A 19,815-nucleotide genomic window follows, 5' to 3' on the forward strand; every position below is an offset into this window, starting at 1 on the left:
CACAGGCAGTAGATGCTCACACCTGTGGCAGGATCATTGAGCACAACTCCTGGCCCTGCACAGGACAGCCCCAAGAATCCCACCCTGTGCCTCCCAGAGCATTGTCCAAACTGTTCCTGAACTCTGGCAACCTTGAGCCATGACCACGTCCCTAGGGAGACTACTCCAGTGCCCAACCACCTTGTGGGTAAGGAACCTTGTCCTAATATCCAATCTAACCATGCACTTCCTTCACACAGCTCACAGTAGAGATGAGAATGTGCAGAGCACAAGAGCAGCCATGTTTTAAAACAGCACAGCAGTAGACTTGTTTCTGTCAGTCTGGAAAGTAAATATCCAAAGGTAAATACCTAATTTACACACCAAGAAAAGAAAGTGGTCCCATCAATACTGCAGGGATTTTGCTTCTTACTTGGGGTCTTCTGGCAACTTATACAACAAGTAGGGAAGGACTCACCAGATACTGAGTCCCAGCTCTGACTCTCCTGTTCACTTTTATTAAGATGGTTTTAGCTTGACCAAATCAAACACAAGCATACAGCTGCATAGAGAATTCCCTCAACAAACACAACTTTTTATTTTCTGTAGAAAACATGATACTTTTCAGGAAGGTCCAGCTTATGGAACAGCAGCGTGCATGTTAATATACATAAATACACAGGGTTACAATTTAGTGGGAAATACATTTTAAAAAAAGCTTTCAAGTACACAAAACAAATGTAGTAAAATTAGACTATCCTTTCCACATACCTGCCTCAGAGAGAAACATTTCTCAAAAGGAATGAACTTCCACCCCATCATCTGCCAACAAATCTCTCCACTGGACACCAGCTGCAGGAGGGAGGGAAGATGTTCTGGCCCAGAGGGTTAACAGCCAGTGTTTGAGATCCAGAGCACATTTACCCATGGCAGTTCAGTCCCTGTTCTCTCAACCATCAGCATGTGTGTAGTGTGACAGTTACCCAGCCAGCACATGAAGAGAGCTGCAAGAGGTAGGAAATACCTCCTCCCTTCCACTTTCAGGTCCCTGAAAGGTTCATGCTGTACAACTTTGTTACCAGGACACTGTGGCAGTCCCATGACCCAGGGAGGCATTCATTTAGTAACAGTCACAGCAATGAGAACGTGGCCCCACAGGCACGGCACTGGTGCTGCCAGGCAGTAAACACAACTGACATAAGCACTGAGCTTATGGAAAAACAGCTGCTGGATGCAGGCCGCCTCTTGAGTAGAAGGAATAATGTCTACAGATATGGAAGAATAGCTCAAATGCATCACAGACTTCCTGAATATTTTCCTGCCAAGACACCAACAACAGAGAATTATAGTATCATTTAAATAAAACATCAGTTTGAATGAATTTGAAAGACATTCACCACATACAGGAAGCCAAAAGGCTGATCTGTATGTTGCTAACTTTAATCCATTGCTTCTACTTTTTGTCCTATAGGAGTTCAGAGACTTGTTACATCACTGAACTCTTTTCTAAAATTTTACAAACTGAGGATTAAAACATAAATCAGTCTCCAAGAGAGAGGAAAAAGGCATCTGAACAACAGATACTCCCTGATCTTGCTCTGTGTGCTCTCATGGTTAAATCAGCAACCTGTGCAACAGGGGTTGTGTCCCATTTCCAAGCCATGCAATGGCAGAGATCCCACAATTCACTTCAGCTACTGCAAGTGCAAAGGGCAATTCAAGTTTTCCTACCAGTCTCCAAGACAAAAATTAAATGTTTGCAAAAAACAGAAACATTTAAAACTCTTCAAACAATTTAAACCAGAACTGTTCCTATGAGAACATATTTTACATGTTTAAAAAAAACCAAGAAACTCAGGCTATTAAATAAGAATCTACATATCTTAAAAACCATGTTTTTTTACATTACAGCCAGAAGTAGTATTTTCCAAGGTAGGAATGTTCATAAGTTATTTCTTTGAAGCGCCTCACAGAGGTTTTGGTTGGCATCTGGTTCCTCAGTCATCACCTCCACAGTCTCCCACTCACCTGACCTACTGGATTTCTTGATGGCCTCTACCACACTCTGCATGTACAGGCCATCTTCAAAAGAGGCTGCCATAGCCACAGGTTTATGATCCCACGTCCGACGGTCTTCCTGCTCTTGGAAAGACTGCCTCAGGGCTTGCACCATGTACACCATTCCTTTCAGGTAGAGCAGAGGGATGTCCTTGAAGCCCTTCTCCAGAAGGCCCTTGTTGACAGGCAGGGAGTCTGTGAAGAGCAGCTCCTCCTGGAGAGCAGAGTTCTTCTGCCCGTACAGGTCTGTGCCACGCGCTATGAGGCGGCCGGCAGAGCCCACGACCATCACCTCGTGGGTGAAGGAGCCGGGCATGTTGAAGTTGAGAGTCACGGTGCAGCAGACGCCGTCGCTCATGAGCATCTGGAAAACGCAGAAGTCGTCGCTGGTGACGTGGCGGATGCCGCTGATGGCCGTGTTCTGCTTCACAAACGTCTTGAGCAATCCGTGCACCTTCTCAGCCCTCCTGCTGGTCAGGTGGCTCAGCAGGTCGATGATGTAGGTGCCCATGGTGTGCAGGCCGCCCCCTCCCATGAGCTCGTCGCAGATCCAGTTGTACTGGGGGCTGAGCAGGCTGCCCCCGTAGACCCGCACGTCGCAGACGATGACGTTGCCCACGTAGTGCTCCTCTATCAGCTGCTTCATCTTCACGAAGGCGGGCAGGAACCGCAGCACGTTGCCAACGATGCTCATCAGCTTGGGGTAGTACCTGGCAGCTGTCACCATCCTGAAGGCATCCACAGAGGTAGCAGCTTTCTCACACAGCACGTTCTTCCCTATTCCTGCAGCACAAATGAACAAAAAATTTCAATATTTAGCACGCTTGAGCAAAACGTGCTCAGATGTCCCAAAGGTTGTCAGGAAGTGGTGGTTTTAAGAGTTGGGCTTTCCTGCTAAAATTTCTCAGATAAAGACTTGGGAATTAAATAGGAATGCCAAGTCCAGCAAGTCTCAATGGTCTTTCCAAGACGCTCCAGTTGCAGACCTGACAAACTCTCACAGAGGGAGGCTCCAAATATGGAGAGGATTTTTACATCATGAAAGATAAATGTCCAAATAGCATCACATGGCATCTAAACAAGACACAACATAAGTGCTATATTAAAAAAAAATATTTGAATACCTGTATAGCCAGAAGAGAAAAAAAAAAGCTATGTACCCTGCAGGGAAGAGGAGGGGGAAAGGAGAGTTGATTTTCACTTTGTATTTCACTATCTCTCTACAATTTTTTTTACTACTATCATTAATTAATATAAATGGGACATGCAATTAACTTATATATAAAAATGTACATATATAAAAGACATACAGATTCTGTGTACAGAACACAAGAATTAGAAATAATGTTTTGGTAAGTGGACTGTTTTAAAACAAACCTTTCTAATTAGAAAGCAAATAATTTTGGTCTGCACATACAGCCTGTTTATACAATCAGACAAAAGGTGACTGAGTTACACAGACAAGAGCTGCACCCCCAAGCTGACCCACTGCACTGTTATTGCTCCTGATGCACTTTACATTGAGCTCAGCCTAAATCAACGGGGCAGTCAATAATCCTCTTTCTTCCCCTAACTGGAAAGAAGAAATTAAGTAATACAAAAGAGCATGACAGTACAAGTTTTAACCAGTTCTTACATTTCTGGTATCCCCCTTCTCATGGCAGGGCTTTACTTTTACTGTTTTTTTCCTGTTTTATATCTGTTCTGATCAAATACTTATCTACACATTTTTCAGTGTAATAACCATATTATTCCTAACATGGTTATTGCAGACACTAACTGCCAGACCTGAAGGTCAGTCATGGCACACCACATTTCCTGCCCAAGAATTGCAGGAATCCCTGCACAGGGTGCTGGGCACCTCTGGCACCTGTCTGGAAGCTCCTCCTCAGCCAGGAGCAGGCTGTGCTCCCTGCCTGGCACAGCCACTTGGGTCGCTCTCTGGCACATCCCCACCGCGGCTCCTGCTCTCCGTGCTCCCCCTCCCGGCTGCACCCGGCCAGCCCTCCAGGAACCCTGGGCCAGGGGCCAGCGCACACCGTGACACAGCTCAGCCAGGGGACAGCGACGGGAGACTCACAACCTCTGCTTCTAATAGACACGAGTGAAACCCAGCCAGAAAATGGGAAGATACAAGTGAGAAATCCCCTGTACTGATACGAGTCCATAGCAGCTTTAATGAACAAAGAGTCAGGTCAAACTCGCAGTGGACACCCTGGCTGTCCATTGGTAACCCCCATTTCAGGGACCATTTCTGACTCCCCTGATCCCAGTCCTGGTGACAAGGCAAGGCACAACCCTCAGTTCAGTACTTTTTAGGGCTAGCTGAAGCACCTGGACAAGCATCTAGAGCTGCTTCAGTCCAGTTTATCTGCCTTGTTTAAACAGTGCTTGTCTGCAGGCAGGTCACAGCAAGCACCACCAGGGAAAGCAAAGGGATCCTCAGTGTCCAAAGCAGATCTGCACCCTCAAAACTTGCAGAAAACCCAAAGCTTGCAGAAAACCCAAAGCTTGCAGAACACCAAAGTGACTCTGGCTCCATGGGACAGCTCTGTGCTGGTGCTGCCCAGCCCTGGCTCCCTGCAGCAGGGACTGAGAGCAGAGCCAGCAGAGCCTGGGGACAGCCCTGTCACCCCGGGCTCTCCCTGCTCTGCTGAGCAGCCTCACCCTCACTCAAAGCTGTGCCTGTTGTGGCAGCCCAGGCTGAGCCACCTGAGGAGCTCAAAGTGCCTGCTGCCTTTTTTTGGGATGGCAGCACAGTGACAGCTCAGCACAGCCCACTGTGCACTGCCAGGGTGACACTGGGAGCACAGAACAGCTCTGGGATAATCCTGCTGTTCCCTTCAGTGGGACATCCCTCCAGCTGTCCCCAAGCTCACAGACATGGCCATGAAGCAAGGACAGGGGCCAAGTCAGAGATTACCAAGGTCCCTGACCAAGGCAATGGCCATGCCTTTTGTTTTTCAAGGCAGTGCAGCTTACATCCCTGGGACTGTTACTATTGTTTTGGTAATGAATAACCAGAACTTTGTACCATATTGTTTTCCTAAACCACAGCTGCAAAATTTTCAGTTGAGGCCCTCACCAGCCAGAAGACATGACAGCATGGATGGGTGCATTTAACTGTGGGACATGAACCACAACACTGACATTAGGTGAAATTGATTTAGTTCCTCTGAGATCAAAAGAAGCACAAATTTAAAGAGAGCTTCTTGCTTTGCCTGCTGTGGAGATAAACCATAAGATTACACTGATTTTAATATGAACTATCCTCTGGGCTTTGATCTGTGCTGTCTGGTTCATGAACTCAAACCAGTGTCACTGCTTTGTCCCCAGGCTTGTTCATGGATACATGTCAGCAAGAAACTGAGGCAAGGAAATTGCACCACCTAGAAAAACTGGGGTCTTTCCTCCTCTTTACCAAATGGAAGCACAGGTTTTTTAAAAAAAGTAGAAAAAGGTAAAAAATTAATGATAAAAGTGTCACCACTTTAAAACAAACAAACCAAGCCCAACAAAACACAACACACAAGACCATTATTACTGCACCACTTCTGACATTTCCTAAAGCCCAGTCTCTTGGCAAGTAAACACCAATCTGTTATAAACAATCCACAGCAAATAATTCTCTGATTATAATCATCACTGTATCAATCTCAACTTCCAAAACAATATGTTGCTGCCATCTTTGGCCCTCCCCTGGTTCTGTGTTCCTTCAGAACATTCAGGCACAGGAAACCACCCAAGACTGGCTTTAAATAAGTCACAATATACTGGGCAGCAGACCTGCAAATGGCACTGCAATGAACCTGGAGAGCTGAAAGGCAAGGTCAGCACCACCCTGGCCTGAGATCTCTGCATCAGTTTACAGACCAGAACATCTCAGGACACAGGAAGGGGTTGTTACCCTTTCCTGCTTCCTCCATGCATCTCCCTGGCTTTTTCAGCCTTCCACTTCCTAAACTTGCATTCAAGCAAACATCCAACCTCTGTAGTTCTGCACCAGCTTTACCTCCCTTTCCTCCTCTGGATAGTGTCATTTTATGGGTTCCCAGCCTTCAATGAAGGAATCCCAATCCCTTTTAGTTAATAACCCATCAGAGAATGGTGAACCCTCTCCTTTTTAGCCCATTTGATCATCAAGAGCCACAAGACCGAGTGAAATGCATATTACCTAACAGGTGCTTTAAAGAGCTTTTAGCATATTTGAAGAGATAAATTCTAACTTATAGTTCAAATATTTAAAAATCAGAACACTCTAAAATTCAAAGGACAGTACTCTAACAAGGTAAACAAACAAATCTAACAGTATAAAAATGAAAAGGGAAAAAAAAGCCTGAAATCTCACTCTGCATATCTAAGTGGCATTGCAAATGTTTGTCCAGGAACTTGTTTACTTGCAAAAGAAATTACTGTAGAGAAAAGAGGCACAACAAACCACCCTGGCTCACATGGTCTGAGATTACCTGTCCTAAAATTAACTCGTGTATCTCCTGTAAACACAGTAAAAATATCACCCTTGTTATTTACAGAATTGCACGCAAACTGACACCCACGCTGCACTGCAGGAGAGGACATTAACACTACAAAGTCCCACACTGGGCAATTAGAAATGTCAGCCTGCCTGGGCAGCTGGCTCCCATCTCCCTGCCCAACCAGTCTGGGGTGTCATCCCTTCTTTCTCATCTAGCTGGATTCCTCCTGCTGTCCCCAGCATCTGTCCTCCTGAGTCAGGCAGGATTCCTCCACCTGCGACCACATCAGCCTGCTATGGACATGGATGTGCCAAGAGTGCTCCAGGCAGTGGCCAGGCTCACAGCCAAACCAGCATCTCTTAGCTCCTAATTCACATGATTCTACTGAGTGCACACAAATATATTTTCAAAGGCTTTCAACTTCCAAGTTTGATTTTACTCGTGGAGAAAGCATAAAGCAGAGCTGAACAACCTTCCCCTTCCTGGCAAATCTCAATTTCCTAGTACATGCAAAAATTTAAAATGAATTAAACAATTTGGTTTGGTTTTTTTGTTTGGTTTTTGTTTGGTTTTTTTTTTTTTTTTTGTTGCTCTGGGTTTTTTTAATGAGCATAAAGCCACTTACCCTCTCATTATTGTCTCTGATACAGCTGATTTTTATTACAAACTCCCTACCATAACTTCAGTCTGACCGAAGCGAAGTATTTTAGTATTTTAGTATTTTAGTATTTTAGTATTTATTTATTGGTTCAAGCAGATCTATAAGCAATTATTAACAGTATAAAAAAAAAAAAAAAAAACCCAGGTAAAGCTTCTCACAAATGCCACACAAAATTTTTAGCACAGCATTTGCCTGTTGGTGCAACCAGAACTGTGCTGGGGTAATGGTTTCCAATCTCAACCTGCCAACAAGCTACAGATTTTTGGTGCAACTCCAAGATAAAGAGGTACCTAGAGCCTTGACAGCAATCTGCCGAGTCAGGGGTGGAGGGATGTTGATGCAGACCAAATCCACGTCCTGGTGCAGCAGGACGTCGTCGGTGCGGCTCGTGTAGAAGGAGATGTTCATTTCCTCTGCCAGCTGCTTGGCCTCCTCCTCAGTCTTGCCCCAAAGAGCTTCAATGGAGAAGCCCTCTGCCCTCAGCAGGGGCACCAGGACCCGGGCAGCACTACCAGTTCCAAACACACCCACTCCAGGGAGCATTTTCATTCTTCATTCATTCATTCAAGCATCAGGGTCTACACACAGGCCTTCAGTAAAAGGTTTGGCTCCTCAGCTCGGTGCTCCATCCACAGCTCCTAAAATGTGAAAAGTTACAAGTCATTTTCAGGAAAAGGCACATTGTGGGATCAAACAACCCTGTATACCACCTTCTGTCCTTTGTAGGGCTTTCAATATTCTCAAACATCCTCATGACAAAAAGCAAAACCCCAAAAGGTGCAATCTATAGAGACAGAGTATTAAGGGACAAACCTAACAAACCTATTGCAGAAGAATGGTAAGAAAGCAGCTTGACAGAGTCATCTCCTCACCTTCAAAACTCAGCACACGGGGACAGAAACACACCCAAGAGTGCAGGATAAACCAGACACAGAGAGGCACAAACTGGGAGTGACAGGAAGCACCAAGAGGACAGGACATGGAGTCTGTCACACCAGCAGTAAAAGCAGTGCTGCTCTATTTGTGATGATGTAAGCCCCTGAATGAGATAAAGGTTTGTGAGATGAGGTAATATCTTTTATTAGACCAATTGAAATTGCTGGAAATAATAGACATGCTTTGGGACACATAAATCTTTCTTCTAAATTAAATATACAAACTGAAAACAACTACTTGGACCTTAACAATTTTATGGCAAATAGATAAGTCAGTCTGGAGAAGATTTATAAAATATGTCCTGTGGGGAAAGCCTGCATTCAGTGAGCTTGTTTTGCCTGGGGAGGAGAAGCCTACAAGGAGAGGGAATGCCAGTGTTTAAACACACAGAAATGTGCTTGCTGAAAGGAGAAGGGTGCTCCTCTGCGTCCACTGTGGGAAGTTAAAAGCTTCACTCAGGACAGTTAAAAATATCTCCTGCCAATGCCACTTAACCTCCAGGAATGCAGGGTTGCACAGAATTATTGCACTCCCTACACACAAATTATTGGTCAAGTCACACTCCTTTTATTCTTCCAAATATTTCCTGGTAAATCAATTCCTTCAATCCCTACCTGCCAGTCTGCCTTAGCCCCACTGCTGTGCACACCTGGCCAAACTGCCTTCAGCACCAGCTGCAAGGAGAGATGGCAGAAATCTCCTCAATCTCTGACACCACAGAAACCCACAAAACACAGCTTTTGTTCTGTGCCTTTCTGAAGTCTCATCTACTACACCCACTTGACCTTCTTTGAATTTTTTTTTTATTTTTAGAGAAAAACATGATTTCAGTTTTCATTAGAAGCTTACAATGAAAAAGCAAGGACCATATTTAAAAAGAGAACTGGTACCAGCACCAGATCAACACCTCTGGAAAAGACACAAGAATCATGGTCTGTTTCAGGAACAGTGCTACTCATCTCCCCATCCCAAGATACTGACATTAATTACAAGACATGAAGCAAACCCTGACACAGCACTGGGCAGCAGCAGCACAGAAGTGGAACTGCTCCCAGTGCAAGGGCTTTGTTTGCAATCAGCTTCTCACCAGTCTGGGGGTGCCAGCACTGCCCAGCTTGTGTTATAAAACTGAACCCTGACTGAAATCCCAGGTATTTCTGTAGTACAGACACTAAACTAGAAAACAGAAATGCTTGAGAATATTTATCTTGCAATATGCACAAATGTTTACAGATGCTATAAAACAGCTTATGAAATATTTACTTAATTAATTCAGTATGTTTTTCCTTATTCTGTGTGATGCAGCATTTGCAGAGATACTGTCACTGTCATTCTTTATAAAGATGAACAACATTCATTGGCATAAACTCCCTTTTATCCAACATTCAGCAGAACACTCAAACAAGGCAGTGACAAAGATCAAAAGGATCTTGAAAATATTTACTACATAAAAGGGTGGGACCCTGGGATACTGGCAAGGAGGATGGCTTCTAACCAGGCTTGCTTTATATAAATCACACAAAAAAACAAACCCTTGCAACTGGATAGACAGCAGGCATAACTACTGAAGTCCCCACAAATCTGTTTAGCAGTTTATGGACTGGAAGAGTTAAAAATTCTTACAGCAGCAAGAACATCTTTGTTTGAAGGGACACAAAGTGAGGTGGAACACAGACCAGGTGAGTGTGTCCCTGCTTGCACAGATCACAGATGGGTCTAACTCACACAACACCACAACAACAGTTTAGAAAAGGCTGAATTAATTGAAAATGCTCCAGGAGAACACCACAGTATGTGCTACAGGAGGCTCCTGCTACGCAGATAAGCTGATTTCTGTAACAAGCACTCAGTTTAAATTCTACTCTTCCCTGTTTTCTATCTAACTGCCTCTTTAAAATAATCTCAGTCAAGTGGAATGAATCTTAAACTCACTTATCCCAAAAGATAGCATGTTCTACATTGGTATCACTAGGAGTTATTGCCAAAAATCTACAAAATCCAGTGATGAGCACCATGCACCAGTTCCTGATGCTGCAAGACCTTCAGGTCACCAGCACCACCACAAAGCAACAAGTGGCCAGCCCAGCCTCAGCAGTGACTTCCAGCAGGGCAGCCCGAGCTCTCTGGGAATGGAGACACAGCCTGCATGGTCCAAGGGCCCACAGGGCTGGAGATCCCAAACACTGCAGCCACCAGGCCCTGAGCACAGGACAAGCTTCTCTTCCCTCCCCTGAGAGCCTCCTGCAGCCTCCTCTTCCCCCAGCAGACTTTCAGCAGTGCTGGTCTGGCAGGACAGGCACAGCAGGGTGGATGTGGCTGCTGAAGGGCAGCAAAAAGCCAATCCTTACCCAGGGAAATCCCAGAGCAGCAGCAGAGCTGAGCTGGGAAAGCTTTCAGAAAGGGGTACCCGAGGGTACTGCAGCCTTCACACACACACACACACTGCAGACACACTCCAGGGCTGGCAGCAGAGGGATTCCAGCCCAGGCCACCCTGAGGAGACAGCCTAAACCCTCCATGTCAGAAAAAGGCCAGTGCTGAGGAGAGGCAGCTGTAATTAGCAGTTTGGGGAGAAGGACAGGGATCTCAGGAGAACAGCACTGAGCTGCCACACAAGTCCCCAGAGCACCATCATCTGGAGCTCTGTGTGCACATCTGGTACTTTTCCTCCAAGCAGGGGGGAGCAGAACTGGAAGGGCTGCAGAGGTGATCAAAAGCACCAAAATCTCCTGAAAAGGAAGACCTAAGCAAGGAAAGATTCCTCAGTATGGAAGAGATGTCACAAGTAATAAAGTCAAGAGTGGCTTAGGATGGAGAAAACTGAAATTTTCACTGTCCTTCACCATACAGGAGCAGATCAAATGGAGCTCAGAGAGGGCTGGATCAAAACAAGCTGAAGGAGGTGGCTCCCTGCAGCAGACTCTTCTAAGTTGTGAAGTGCCCTTGCCATGAGACAGTGCAGACATTTGTCATCTACAGGGACTCTTGTCTATCCACTGAGGCTCACTGAATGCACAGAAGTCACATCTGGCACTGAACTGAAAACTAGAGAAAACTGCTTTTGGCAGAGCATGGGAACAGCTCTGAGAAAGAAATGCCTGAAACTGCTACCAACACCAGCTTAGAATTAGGTACAATTTCTACATATTTACTTTAGAACTCACCAAGCCTCAAACCTTTACACAAACCTCAGCAAATTAGTTATAAAAATTAAAATCCTAGTGCATCAACCTCTCCAGCAGTCAAGCATTGGAATGAACACTCCTATGAGAACCCTCCCCCAGACAACACAAAAGGCAGAGCTTTTATGGGCAACTGAAACCAGACTGCAACAGGTATCTTGCATGTCAGGAGACAAAAATCAACCTCTTTTCAACAGAGATTAAATAATCAACATCATTCTGACTTAAATTTTCGAACAGAAGCACTTAAGAGCTCTGCCATTTTTTTTTTTATTTTTTTTTTTTTTGTGGCCACAAAACACCTTCATTTTTGCTGAATTTCACAGTCAGTTTAAAGTCCCATCCTGGTCATAGAAAGGAACTTTTTGACTCTTTTGGTACACATAGCAACAAGAAGTTTGTGACCCACTGCAATGAAAAACCTGATGGTTCCTACAGCATCCCATTCAATTCCATGTTGAAGAAGTCTGGGAACTCCAAAGGTAGAAGTCTCAAAAATTTGATAATACAGTCAAGGATCACAGGGTCCAGAAACTGTTGTGGGCCAAAGGCAGTGAAAATAACAGCCCATGTTCAGAAAGGTGCTGGCCAGGGTAGCACTGACTCTGCATAAAGAGAAAGCTTTTCACATGTCTCCAACTTATCCTGAAAAGTTCCTTTTGGGTTCCAGGAAAGATGAGGCACGTGGTGGAGGAGCACACCAGCAAACACTTCTGCCCTCTGGCACAAACATACTTGAGGCTGTGTATGGAATGGTTCACGTGTCCATGTCAAAACTTACGTGCTTTCTTTACTAAACGTGCTTTTGATTCAGCGCCAGCGGGTTGTGCGATAACCCACGAGTGCACAGCCCGAAGGAGCTCCCAGCACACCTGGAGACAAGCCCGGCACAGCGCTCTGTCCTTCCTGCTCCGCAGCACGGCAGCCACGGCCCCGCTCCAGGCACGGCTCTTCCCACAGGTGCCGCCCGAGGCCGAAGGTGGCAGCGAGGACCGTGCGGGGACAGCAGCAGCGGGAACACCCTGGGAACCAAACCGGCCTTGATGCAGAGCTGGCGGCACGGCCACGGCAGCCCCGGGAGCCGCTGGCACGGCCCGCGGTGCTCGCTCTGTGTGCCCGGGGCACCGGGGCTCGGGCAGCTGCTCCCCGTGCGCGGCTCCGCACGGGGCTGGACGGGACAGAGCTCACCTGACCTCGCCTCACCTCTGGAACGGGGCAGGGCTCACCTCGCCTCACCTCACCAGGCCTCCCCCGTCAGGGGTCTGGGCGGGACGGGCCCCCCTCTCCTCACCGGCCCACACGGACTTGGTACCCCCGGCCCCTCCCCGGCCGCTCCCGGCCCCGCGCCCTCTGGCAGGAGCGCGCCCCCCCTCGCCGCCCAGCGGCCCCGGGACAGCGGAGGAGCCCGGGGCGCTCGAGGGGTCCGAGCCGCCCTCACCTGTGCCCGGCCGGGCCACCGGGGTTGTCCCGCCTGGCGCATCCTCGGGCCGGGCGCGCTCCCGAGGCGGCCGCGCGCTCCCGGGGCGGCGGCCCTGCCCGGCCCGCGCATGCGCGACAGCCCCGCACCGCACCGCCCCTCCTCCGGGCAGCGGCCCCAACATGGCGGCGCCCTGGGGGGGCTTCAGGCTCTGCATAAAGGACGGCCAATCCTGAGGCCGGAGATGGGCGGGGAGGCGGGACTTATAGTGACGGACAGAGACAACAGCCAATGGGAGAGCAGCGCGATGGGCTGTGGTGAGGCGCTCTGAGCTCTCGGGCTGTGCCCGGAGCTGCTCTGTGGGGCGGCCGCTGCCTCCCGACGGTGCTGTGCCTCCGGGAGCCCGGGACACCGCCGGTGTCTGCAGCGCCTCCTGCTCGGTGGCACCAGCTGCTCTGACGGTGGTTCTTCCGTGCCCAGCTCCGTGAGGGCTGAGGGACTCGATGTGCCCCCGTCAGCCCCACAGTGCTGTGAGGTTCGGGCCGAGGGCAGGATCGCTTTTGGCGGCCACCACGGGCCGACTGCAAACAGCGCTTCTCCCAGCGCTCCTCATCCTCCCCAGCCTGGCACGGCTGCTCACCGGCTCCCAGCAGCTGGGAGAGGATGATCTTGGTGGCACCTTCTGTATGTCCCTCGTGCCCTTCAAGGGCGTGGGGAGCTCCTGAGGAACTCCGCAGCCTCCTGTTGCTGTGGACATTGTGTAGTACCCGGTGTAGCTGCTGCTGACACGGGCACCGTGTTATTGACAGCATTGTCATTTCCTCCTCTCTTATCTCCTTGGCAGAGAGCACCATGGAATGTGGCTGTGGAGCTGGAAGGGGCTCTGGTAGGAGAGCACCTCTGTGGAGTCAGCAGAAAGCAAGACATTAACCTTCAGTTCCACCGGCACCACAGCTGGGGACAGGGGGAAGGCACGTCCTGCTGGAGAAGGTCTTGGCTTCACCAGTGCCAGGAAACGTGAGAACCAGAATAGAAATGAAAAGGAAGGAAGCAAACATGTACACATCGTTATGCAGTTGTGAAATGAGAGAAGATAAAGATTCAAATGCAGAGAGGAACTGAACATCAGAAAGAGCATGGGAAGAGATGCAGAGGTCCAGAGGGCAGAGCAGGAGGGATACAGAACCTCTCACTTGTCATTCTTGTGGATCTTGTACCATCTTATCAGCAATTATCATGCTGGTGTTGCTGTTTCCTCATGTGGGTTGGTTTACAGATGAGACCTCAGCTTCAGCCAGGAAGTTCCACAGGCTGGTGGAGCAGAGCTCCAGTGAACAGCCTTCCTTCTGGAGACACGTGGGGCTGGGCTGTGTGTTCCCAGCGTGGTGTGGAGGGTGATCCTGTGGATGCTGATAGGAACTAAAGGGGAGGAAATGGCAGATGGGAGGAGGTTTTGCTCTGAGTATAAAAAGGAGGAGTGGTGGCAGGCAGTGAGGAGCAGCAGAGATTGCACCCACAGAGGCTGGGAGGACAGAGGGAGGGCCCTGCACCTGCTAACTGCTGTCCTTGTCCCTTCAGTGGCAAAGGTGACACAAGCTGTGTCTGGTCTGGTGGATGCTCGTGTCCCTTGTGCCAGAGGTGGCAGAGAAATACAGGGCAGTGGCAATGAAGTGACAGGAGCTGGCATCTGGGTCCTCATGGCCAGAGAGGGAGCAGGGCTCTGCAGGGCCACGTACATCCCACAGGCAGAGCACTCTGACCAAGCCCATCCCTGTGTCAAACCACAGGTCCCTGGGGCTGTCAGGGTGTGTGTGGGGGTGACAGGGGGTGTGTGTGTCCCCACCTGGCCTCAGCAGGAGCACACCCCGTCACCACATGGGTGTGGACATCAACCCCCATGTCAGCTCTGCTTCCTCCAGGGCTCCATTCCCTGGGGTAAAACACAAGAGGCTGGGGTGGCCTGGGGAGGTGGTGCTGCAGGGAGCTGGGGAAGGGGCAGGGAGCTGGGCTGGCCCTAGCAGAGTGGGGAATGGCTCTCAGCAGCTCCTGTGGCATTACTTGGGTCTCAGGGCACAGAGTGTGTGGTCAGGATGAAACCAGAGGAGGAATCAGAGAACAGAGGAGATAAGAACTGGGCTGAGGCAAGAGAAGGGGAAGAGAGGGGAAGCTTGTGAGCACAGAGGAAACTGCCTGGGGTGAGGTCCCAGCAAGGCTTCAGCTGCCCTTGGCTGAGCAGTGACCACTGCAGGGAGAGAGGGAGGCTCCAGGCTGGTCCCACCAGGCACCCAGCACCTTGAGCCTCTTGGGGAGCATGGAGCCCTGGCTGGCCAACACCTTCCTGCCCCTGCTGCTCCTCACCTGGCTGCCACTTGGTGAGTCCCCAGTGCCCTTGCCTCTGCTCTGAACTCTTCCCTCTTTGCTTATGCCTGCAGAAGGTGTGCAAAGTGCCTGCTGCTGCTGCTTTTACCTCCCCTCTTGCATCATTCAGCCCCTCTTCTGCAGCAGCCCCTTGCCATGTGCCTTGCAAGGGGGTCCCCCTTGCAGCTGTGCTTGCACAGGCTGTGAGCTCCAGGGGCTTTGCCTTCAGCAGCAGGGAGAGAAAACAGTTGGGGGGGAAGGAAACAGAAATGCTTATCAGCCTGATAACTGCAGAGTGGGGTCAGCCTCACAGGGCAGATGTGGATATTCCTTAAGACAAAACCAGCTCTCCTATAGGGCTGTTTTTTCCAGCAGGACTTGCTCACCAGATTTCAGCCACAGCTGAGTTGTTGGTAGGGTTAGGTCTCATCTTGCAGTGTCTGCCCCAGGCAGGTTTGAGCAGCACTGCCAGGGAGGTGAAGTGGTTTAATGCCACCTGAAATGATGGAAAACAGCAGAATGGAGGGGGTGTGGAGAAGGAAAATGATCTGGCCCAGCTCATCTTTGCCAATGTGAACAAAGCAAGTGCAGGAATGTACACATGCAGGGTGGAGAACATGTCCAAGAGCAGATGTTCTGAACTGAGCAAGGGTGTGAGGGACAGAAGTCCACCAACACCCCTTGGAGTGGAAAGAAAGGACTGGAGAGAGGTGACAGAGGAAGGACTGAGCTGAGAACGTGTGAAGTGACATCAACTCAGTGATTCTGAAATTCTCCAGAGTGAGCACTATGGGGTGGGATGAAGCCAGAGAGGCTGCAGGGAATCTGTTTTCTGTATTTTCTTTGCTTCTCCAGGGCTGACCATTCCCCACTGCCAATCCCCCAGTCCCACCTCATGCTCCATGAAATGGTGGAGCCTGAGGCACTTCCTGCTTGGGTGCCTGTGTCACTGGTGGAGGAGGTGCCTTCTCCCTGATCCTCACATTTTCAATCCTTCCCGAGGCACAGAGGAGTTTGTGCACTGCACAGCACCCAGTGGCACAAGTCAACATGCAGCATTTCAGTGTTGAGTGCTTAGCATGGTTAGAATGCTTAGAATCATCAGCAGCCAGATTTGGAAGAGATCATCAGCTGCTGCAGAAAGGAATGGTCACTTGACTGTGTCTTTCATGAGTGACACGTGGGACATGACCCTGTAAGATCATCTCTATTTCAGCTCTCACTTTTGGTTTTGTTCCCTCCAGGAACAGCCAGTCAGATGGCAAAGCCAGTCATCACTGTGCAGCTCAAGATTGATTTGGAGAATCTCACAGCGCAGGTGAAGTGGCACAATCCTGAATGTCTGGAGGGGAAGAATCAAACCAACACTGAGTGTCTGGGAGAAAAGTGTATGAATTTCACCAGCTCAAACCTGGGTACAGCCCACACAGGAATCTGTGTGTCTGAGGTTGTCATCACAAGACCAAACTCAACAGATGCTGGAAATCAAACCAAGCCTGTGTTTCTGTCTGGAAAGTGTACGAATTTCACCAGCTCAAGCCTGTGTAGAGTCTGCACAGGAATCTGTGTGTGCAGGGCCTTCATCACAAGACCAAACTCAACAGACGCTGGAAACAGCACGCAAGCAGCAAATCTCAGTAAGTGGCAGTGGGGCTGTTTCCATGGGGGAGATGGTGGGCAGAGAGGGATGTTCCCTCCAGCACTCCTCTGGTTCTTCCATGTGTTGTTTCCCCGAAAGCATCCTAAGAACTGGAGGAGCCAGCCCAGCACAGCAGTTTTTGGCAGATTCATCCCACCATGGGATGGGGGGACAGACCATGGAGCTGCTGGGCCATTGGTTCCTTCCTAGGACCTGCCAGATTCTCCAGCTGCAGCACATCAGCCAAATCCTGACATGGCTGGAGCTGTGCTGGCAGGAGAGGGACAGCCAGGACTGTGGGCTCAAGGCTCCTGCTCCAAAGCAGAGCAGGGTGCAGGGTTCTCTGCCTCTGGACAGTCTCTCACTTGTGTTTCTGCCTTTCAGGCTCTGGCTGTGCAGGATCTCAGACTGATGGCATAGTCAAGATCTGGAAAGGTGTGTCCCCACAGTCCCCTGGCTGCAAGAGTAGAGGGTGGGAGGAGTCCTCAGGGAAAAGGAGGGAGGGGCAGTAAGGGAGAAAACAGCCAGATGTTTTCCCATGAGTGGGTGGGAGCCAGTGCCAGACTGGGGTAGGCACCAGTGGATCAGAGGCTGTGATGCTGGGAAGGAGCTCTGATGTTCCAACTACCCCCTGGGTGAGTTTGGAGACCATTCCCCACCGGGTATTGTCAGCTCCCTGAAGCTGTAGAGGGTTCAGGGTCTGGGAGGCCAAGTCTGGGAAGAAACTGTGCCATGCCATGAAGGAGGCAATGGCAACAGTGTCCCTGCAGGGGGGATGGATGGATGGATGGATGGATGGATGGATGGATGGATGGATGGATGGATGGATGGATGGATGGATGGATGGATGGATGGATGGATGGATGGATGGATGGAGGCTCACAAGTGACTCTGTGATGTTGTGTGTGCAGGACTCAACCTCCTCCTGTGCATCCTCCTTGGCTTCGCGGCTGGGACGCTCCTTTACATGCCCATAATTGGCTTCCTGCTGTGTCGGTGCAGAAGGAACAGAACAGGTTGGCATTTCTTCCTCTACTGCTGGTCTGGACAAAGTCAGGCTTGGGAGATCTTTGTCCATCTTTGACACCCTACTGCTCTTGCTCGCTCTGTGCTCCCTTCACAAGTCCTCCTGAACCAGCTGTCCCAGTTTGGTGAGAAGGTTCACCCCCCTCCTTTCCTTCTGGCCAGTTGCTGCTGGGAGTCTGGCTATGGCACAGCCTGTTGTGTGATTGAAACAGGTCTTGCATATCCAGAAGAGCCCATCTCAGAGCTCTTCTCCAGCCCATCCAAGGGCTTTTTAGCCCTTGCCAACCCCTGCAGCCCTTTGACCATCTTCAGAACCACAGAGCTGCAGTGCCTCATCCTCTCCCACAACAACAGCAGGACCAATGCAGATGTTTGCTTCATTCTTTCATTATTTTCTTAAATTTAAAATAAAGATCATTGTCACTGTTTTAACTACTATTTAAACAAGGTTTCCTTTTTCAGGAGAGCTCATAAGCGAGGATGTGACAGAGGGGAATCAAGTCAGTACGGTAAGCTGGGAAGGCTTTCCATGTATTGCTTCCTCCTCCCTGTCAAAAAAAGCATTGTTGAATACCCACTTAAAGGATTTCATAGTAAAATCAGCTTTGCTTTCTGAAAACATGGTCCTAAACACTTATTAATTCCTATTAAATAAAGGCTTATGAGTGTTTGAGTAGGTGGCACTTCTGAGCAATCTGGTAATGCCTGGGCAGCACAAAGAGTTGTGCCAGTGGAAATGTATTAGCAGGGGAGACACAGAAAGAAAAGCCAAGGCTCTGCTCATTGCTGTCTCCCTGCAGGCAGCCCCGGTGACAGGAACTGAGGATCTGACCTATGCCAACCTGAAATTTGAAAAGAAGGGGATAGGATCTGCCTCCTCCAATGTCATTTACACTGAGATCAAGCCATTGCAACAGAAGCAGAGTGGTGGGGATGGCAGTGCTGCCTGCACGGAGGTGGATGTCTCCCCCAAGGAAGAGGGCAAGTGAGGGAGGTGAGCAGCTTATTGTCCACCTGTTGGGGTCTTCCTCCTCAAAACTAGGTGTTAGCTCATACAGCAGTGCAGTCTTGGGGACACATATTACCCCTGAGTGGCTGCAGAACCCTGCTTTATGTTCCCCTGGAAGAAGCCATGCGAGGACAGGGCTCTTGAGCCCATTTTCTCCTTGCCTTCTGCAGCTCCAAGCACTGCCAAGCTTCAGCAATTATTTTCACTGTCTCCAGCTGCTGACAGGCTCCTCCTGCTGCTTGTTCCATGTTCAGGAATGTCACTGTACACTGTGTGGCCAGCATGGTGTTCAGGAAGAGCTTGGTCCTGGATGTGCTGGGTGGCACATGCTGGCCATCCAGAGAAGTCCTGGATCAATATTCTGGATTTTCTCTGGAGCAGGCACCTGCTGTGATGTGGGCTGACCTTTGTTTCATTCACTCACTTGAAACACAAGGGGCAAGAATGGAAAAGCATTGCTTGCTTCACAGAGGTGCTGCTGCAGTGATGCACATGGATTTGCTTTGTACTGGGAGTAGCTGGGTGTTTTTGCTGTGGTGAATACCCTTCTCCTGGGTAGAGCACTCTCTTTTGTGCCCTTTTATTGATAATGTTGTGTTTATTGTGAATTTTTCAGTAAAATTATCATCCTACATGTGGTCTCACCTGGTGTTTCCTCTGCTGTTGGAAGAGGAGCAGCTTGAGTGGAGTTAACTTTTGAAACCAGCACACAGCTCTAGTGATTTAGTGTTACACCCACAACAATGCTGGGGTTGAGAGATGACCCCGAAAAGATAGTCCAGATCTTCTGGGTTATTCTCAGAGCATATGATCCAACTTGGGCAGATATCCAACCATTAAACAACCCACCTCATCAGCTTCTCTGCCAGGCATGGCATCATCAGCACCTGCATGACCAGGTTCCATTCAATGCCTCATCAACATCCCTGCCACCAGTGACATAAACACCTGCCCAAGCTTGGCAATGACAGGGTAACTGTTGCACTCAAACATTTTTTCTGACCTAACAGGATCCCGTGATTCTCTACAGCCAGGCTGGGTGGCCCTTGGGCTAGACCAGCACAGCCCTTCTCTT

At 49.3% G+C, this 19,815-nt stretch overlaps 2 protein-coding genes across 4 annotated transcripts; one reads left to right on the forward strand and one right to left on the reverse strand.

Moving 5' to 3' along the window:
• Positions 1-468: 468 nt before the first annotated feature.
• GFOD2 (Gfo/Idh/MocA-like oxidoreductase domain containing 2) lies at positions 469-12,816 on the reverse strand. Of its 2 annotated transcripts, XM_063168028.1 has the most exons (4): positions 12,730-12,787; positions 12,073-12,313; positions 7,464-7,811; positions 469-2,820 (listed from the first exon to the last, which is right to left on the reverse strand). In XM_063168028.1, exons 3-4 carry the CDS (start codon positions 7,720-7,722, stop codon positions 1,922-1,924), a joined length of 1,158 nt encoding a protein of 385 aa, XP_063024098.1. In that variant the 5' UTR covers positions 7,723-7,811; positions 12,073-12,313; positions 12,730-12,787; the 3' UTR covers positions 469-1,921. The 2 variants fall into 2 exon arrangements, with proteins under 2 accessions (XP_063024098.1, XP_063024099.1); XM_063168029.1 differs by lacking the exon at positions 12,073-12,313 and having other exon boundaries at positions 12,730-12,816.
• Positions 12,817-14,794: 1,978 nt separating this feature from the next.
• On the forward strand, positions 14,795-19,374 carry LOC134424336 (uncharacterized). 2 transcript variants are annotated; one of them, XM_063168036.1, is made up of 7 exons: positions 14,795-15,080; positions 16,311-16,703; positions 17,090-17,140; positions 17,617-17,721; positions 18,194-18,240; positions 18,532-18,725; positions 18,911-19,374. In XM_063168036.1, the coding sequence occupies exons 1-6, from the start codon at positions 15,020-15,022 to the stop codon at positions 18,718-18,720; spliced, it is 846 nt and encodes a 281-aa protein (XP_063024106.1). In that variant the 5' UTR covers positions 14,795-15,019; the 3' UTR covers positions 18,721-18,725; positions 18,911-19,374. The 2 variants fall into 2 exon arrangements, with proteins under 2 accessions (XP_063024106.1, XP_063024105.1); XM_063168035.1 differs by having other exon boundaries at positions 14,796-15,080; positions 18,532-19,374.
• Positions 19,375-19,815: the final 441 nt, after the last annotated feature.

This window comes from Melospiza melodia, chromosome 13 (assembly GCF_035770615.1).
Source record: "Melospiza melodia melodia isolate bMelMel2 chromosome 13, bMelMel2.pri, whole genome shotgun sequence".
In the NCBI taxonomy this organism is placed as follows: Eukaryota; Metazoa; Chordata; class Aves; order Passeriformes; family Passerellidae; genus Melospiza; species Melospiza melodia.

What these genes read in the sequence shown, in the direction of transcription:
- GFOD2 (XM_063168029.1), bottom strand. Translation starts at nt 7,722, where the DNA reads ATGAAAATGCTCCCTGGAGTGGGTGTGTTTGGAACTGGTAGTGCTGCC. An exon ending in GATTGCTGTCAAGGCTCTAG is followed by an intron (nt 2,821 to 7,463) that starts GTACCTCTTTAT and finishes TTTGTGCTGCAG; the next exon opens with GAATAGGGAAGAACGTGCTG.
- LOC134424336 (XM_063168036.1), top strand. Translation starts at nt 15,020, where the DNA reads ATGGAGCCCTGGCTGGCCAACACCTTCCTGCCCCTGCTGCTCCTCACC. An exon ending in CCTCACCTGGCTGCCACTTG is followed by an intron (nt 15,081 to 16,310) that starts GTGAGTCCCCAG and finishes TGTTCCCTCCAG; the next exon opens with GAACAGCCAGTCAGATGGCA. An exon ending in AGGGGAATCAAGTCAGTACG is followed by an intron (nt 18,241 to 18,531) that starts GTAAGCTGGGAA and finishes GTCTCCCTGCAG; the next exon opens with GCAGCCCCGGTGACAGGAAC.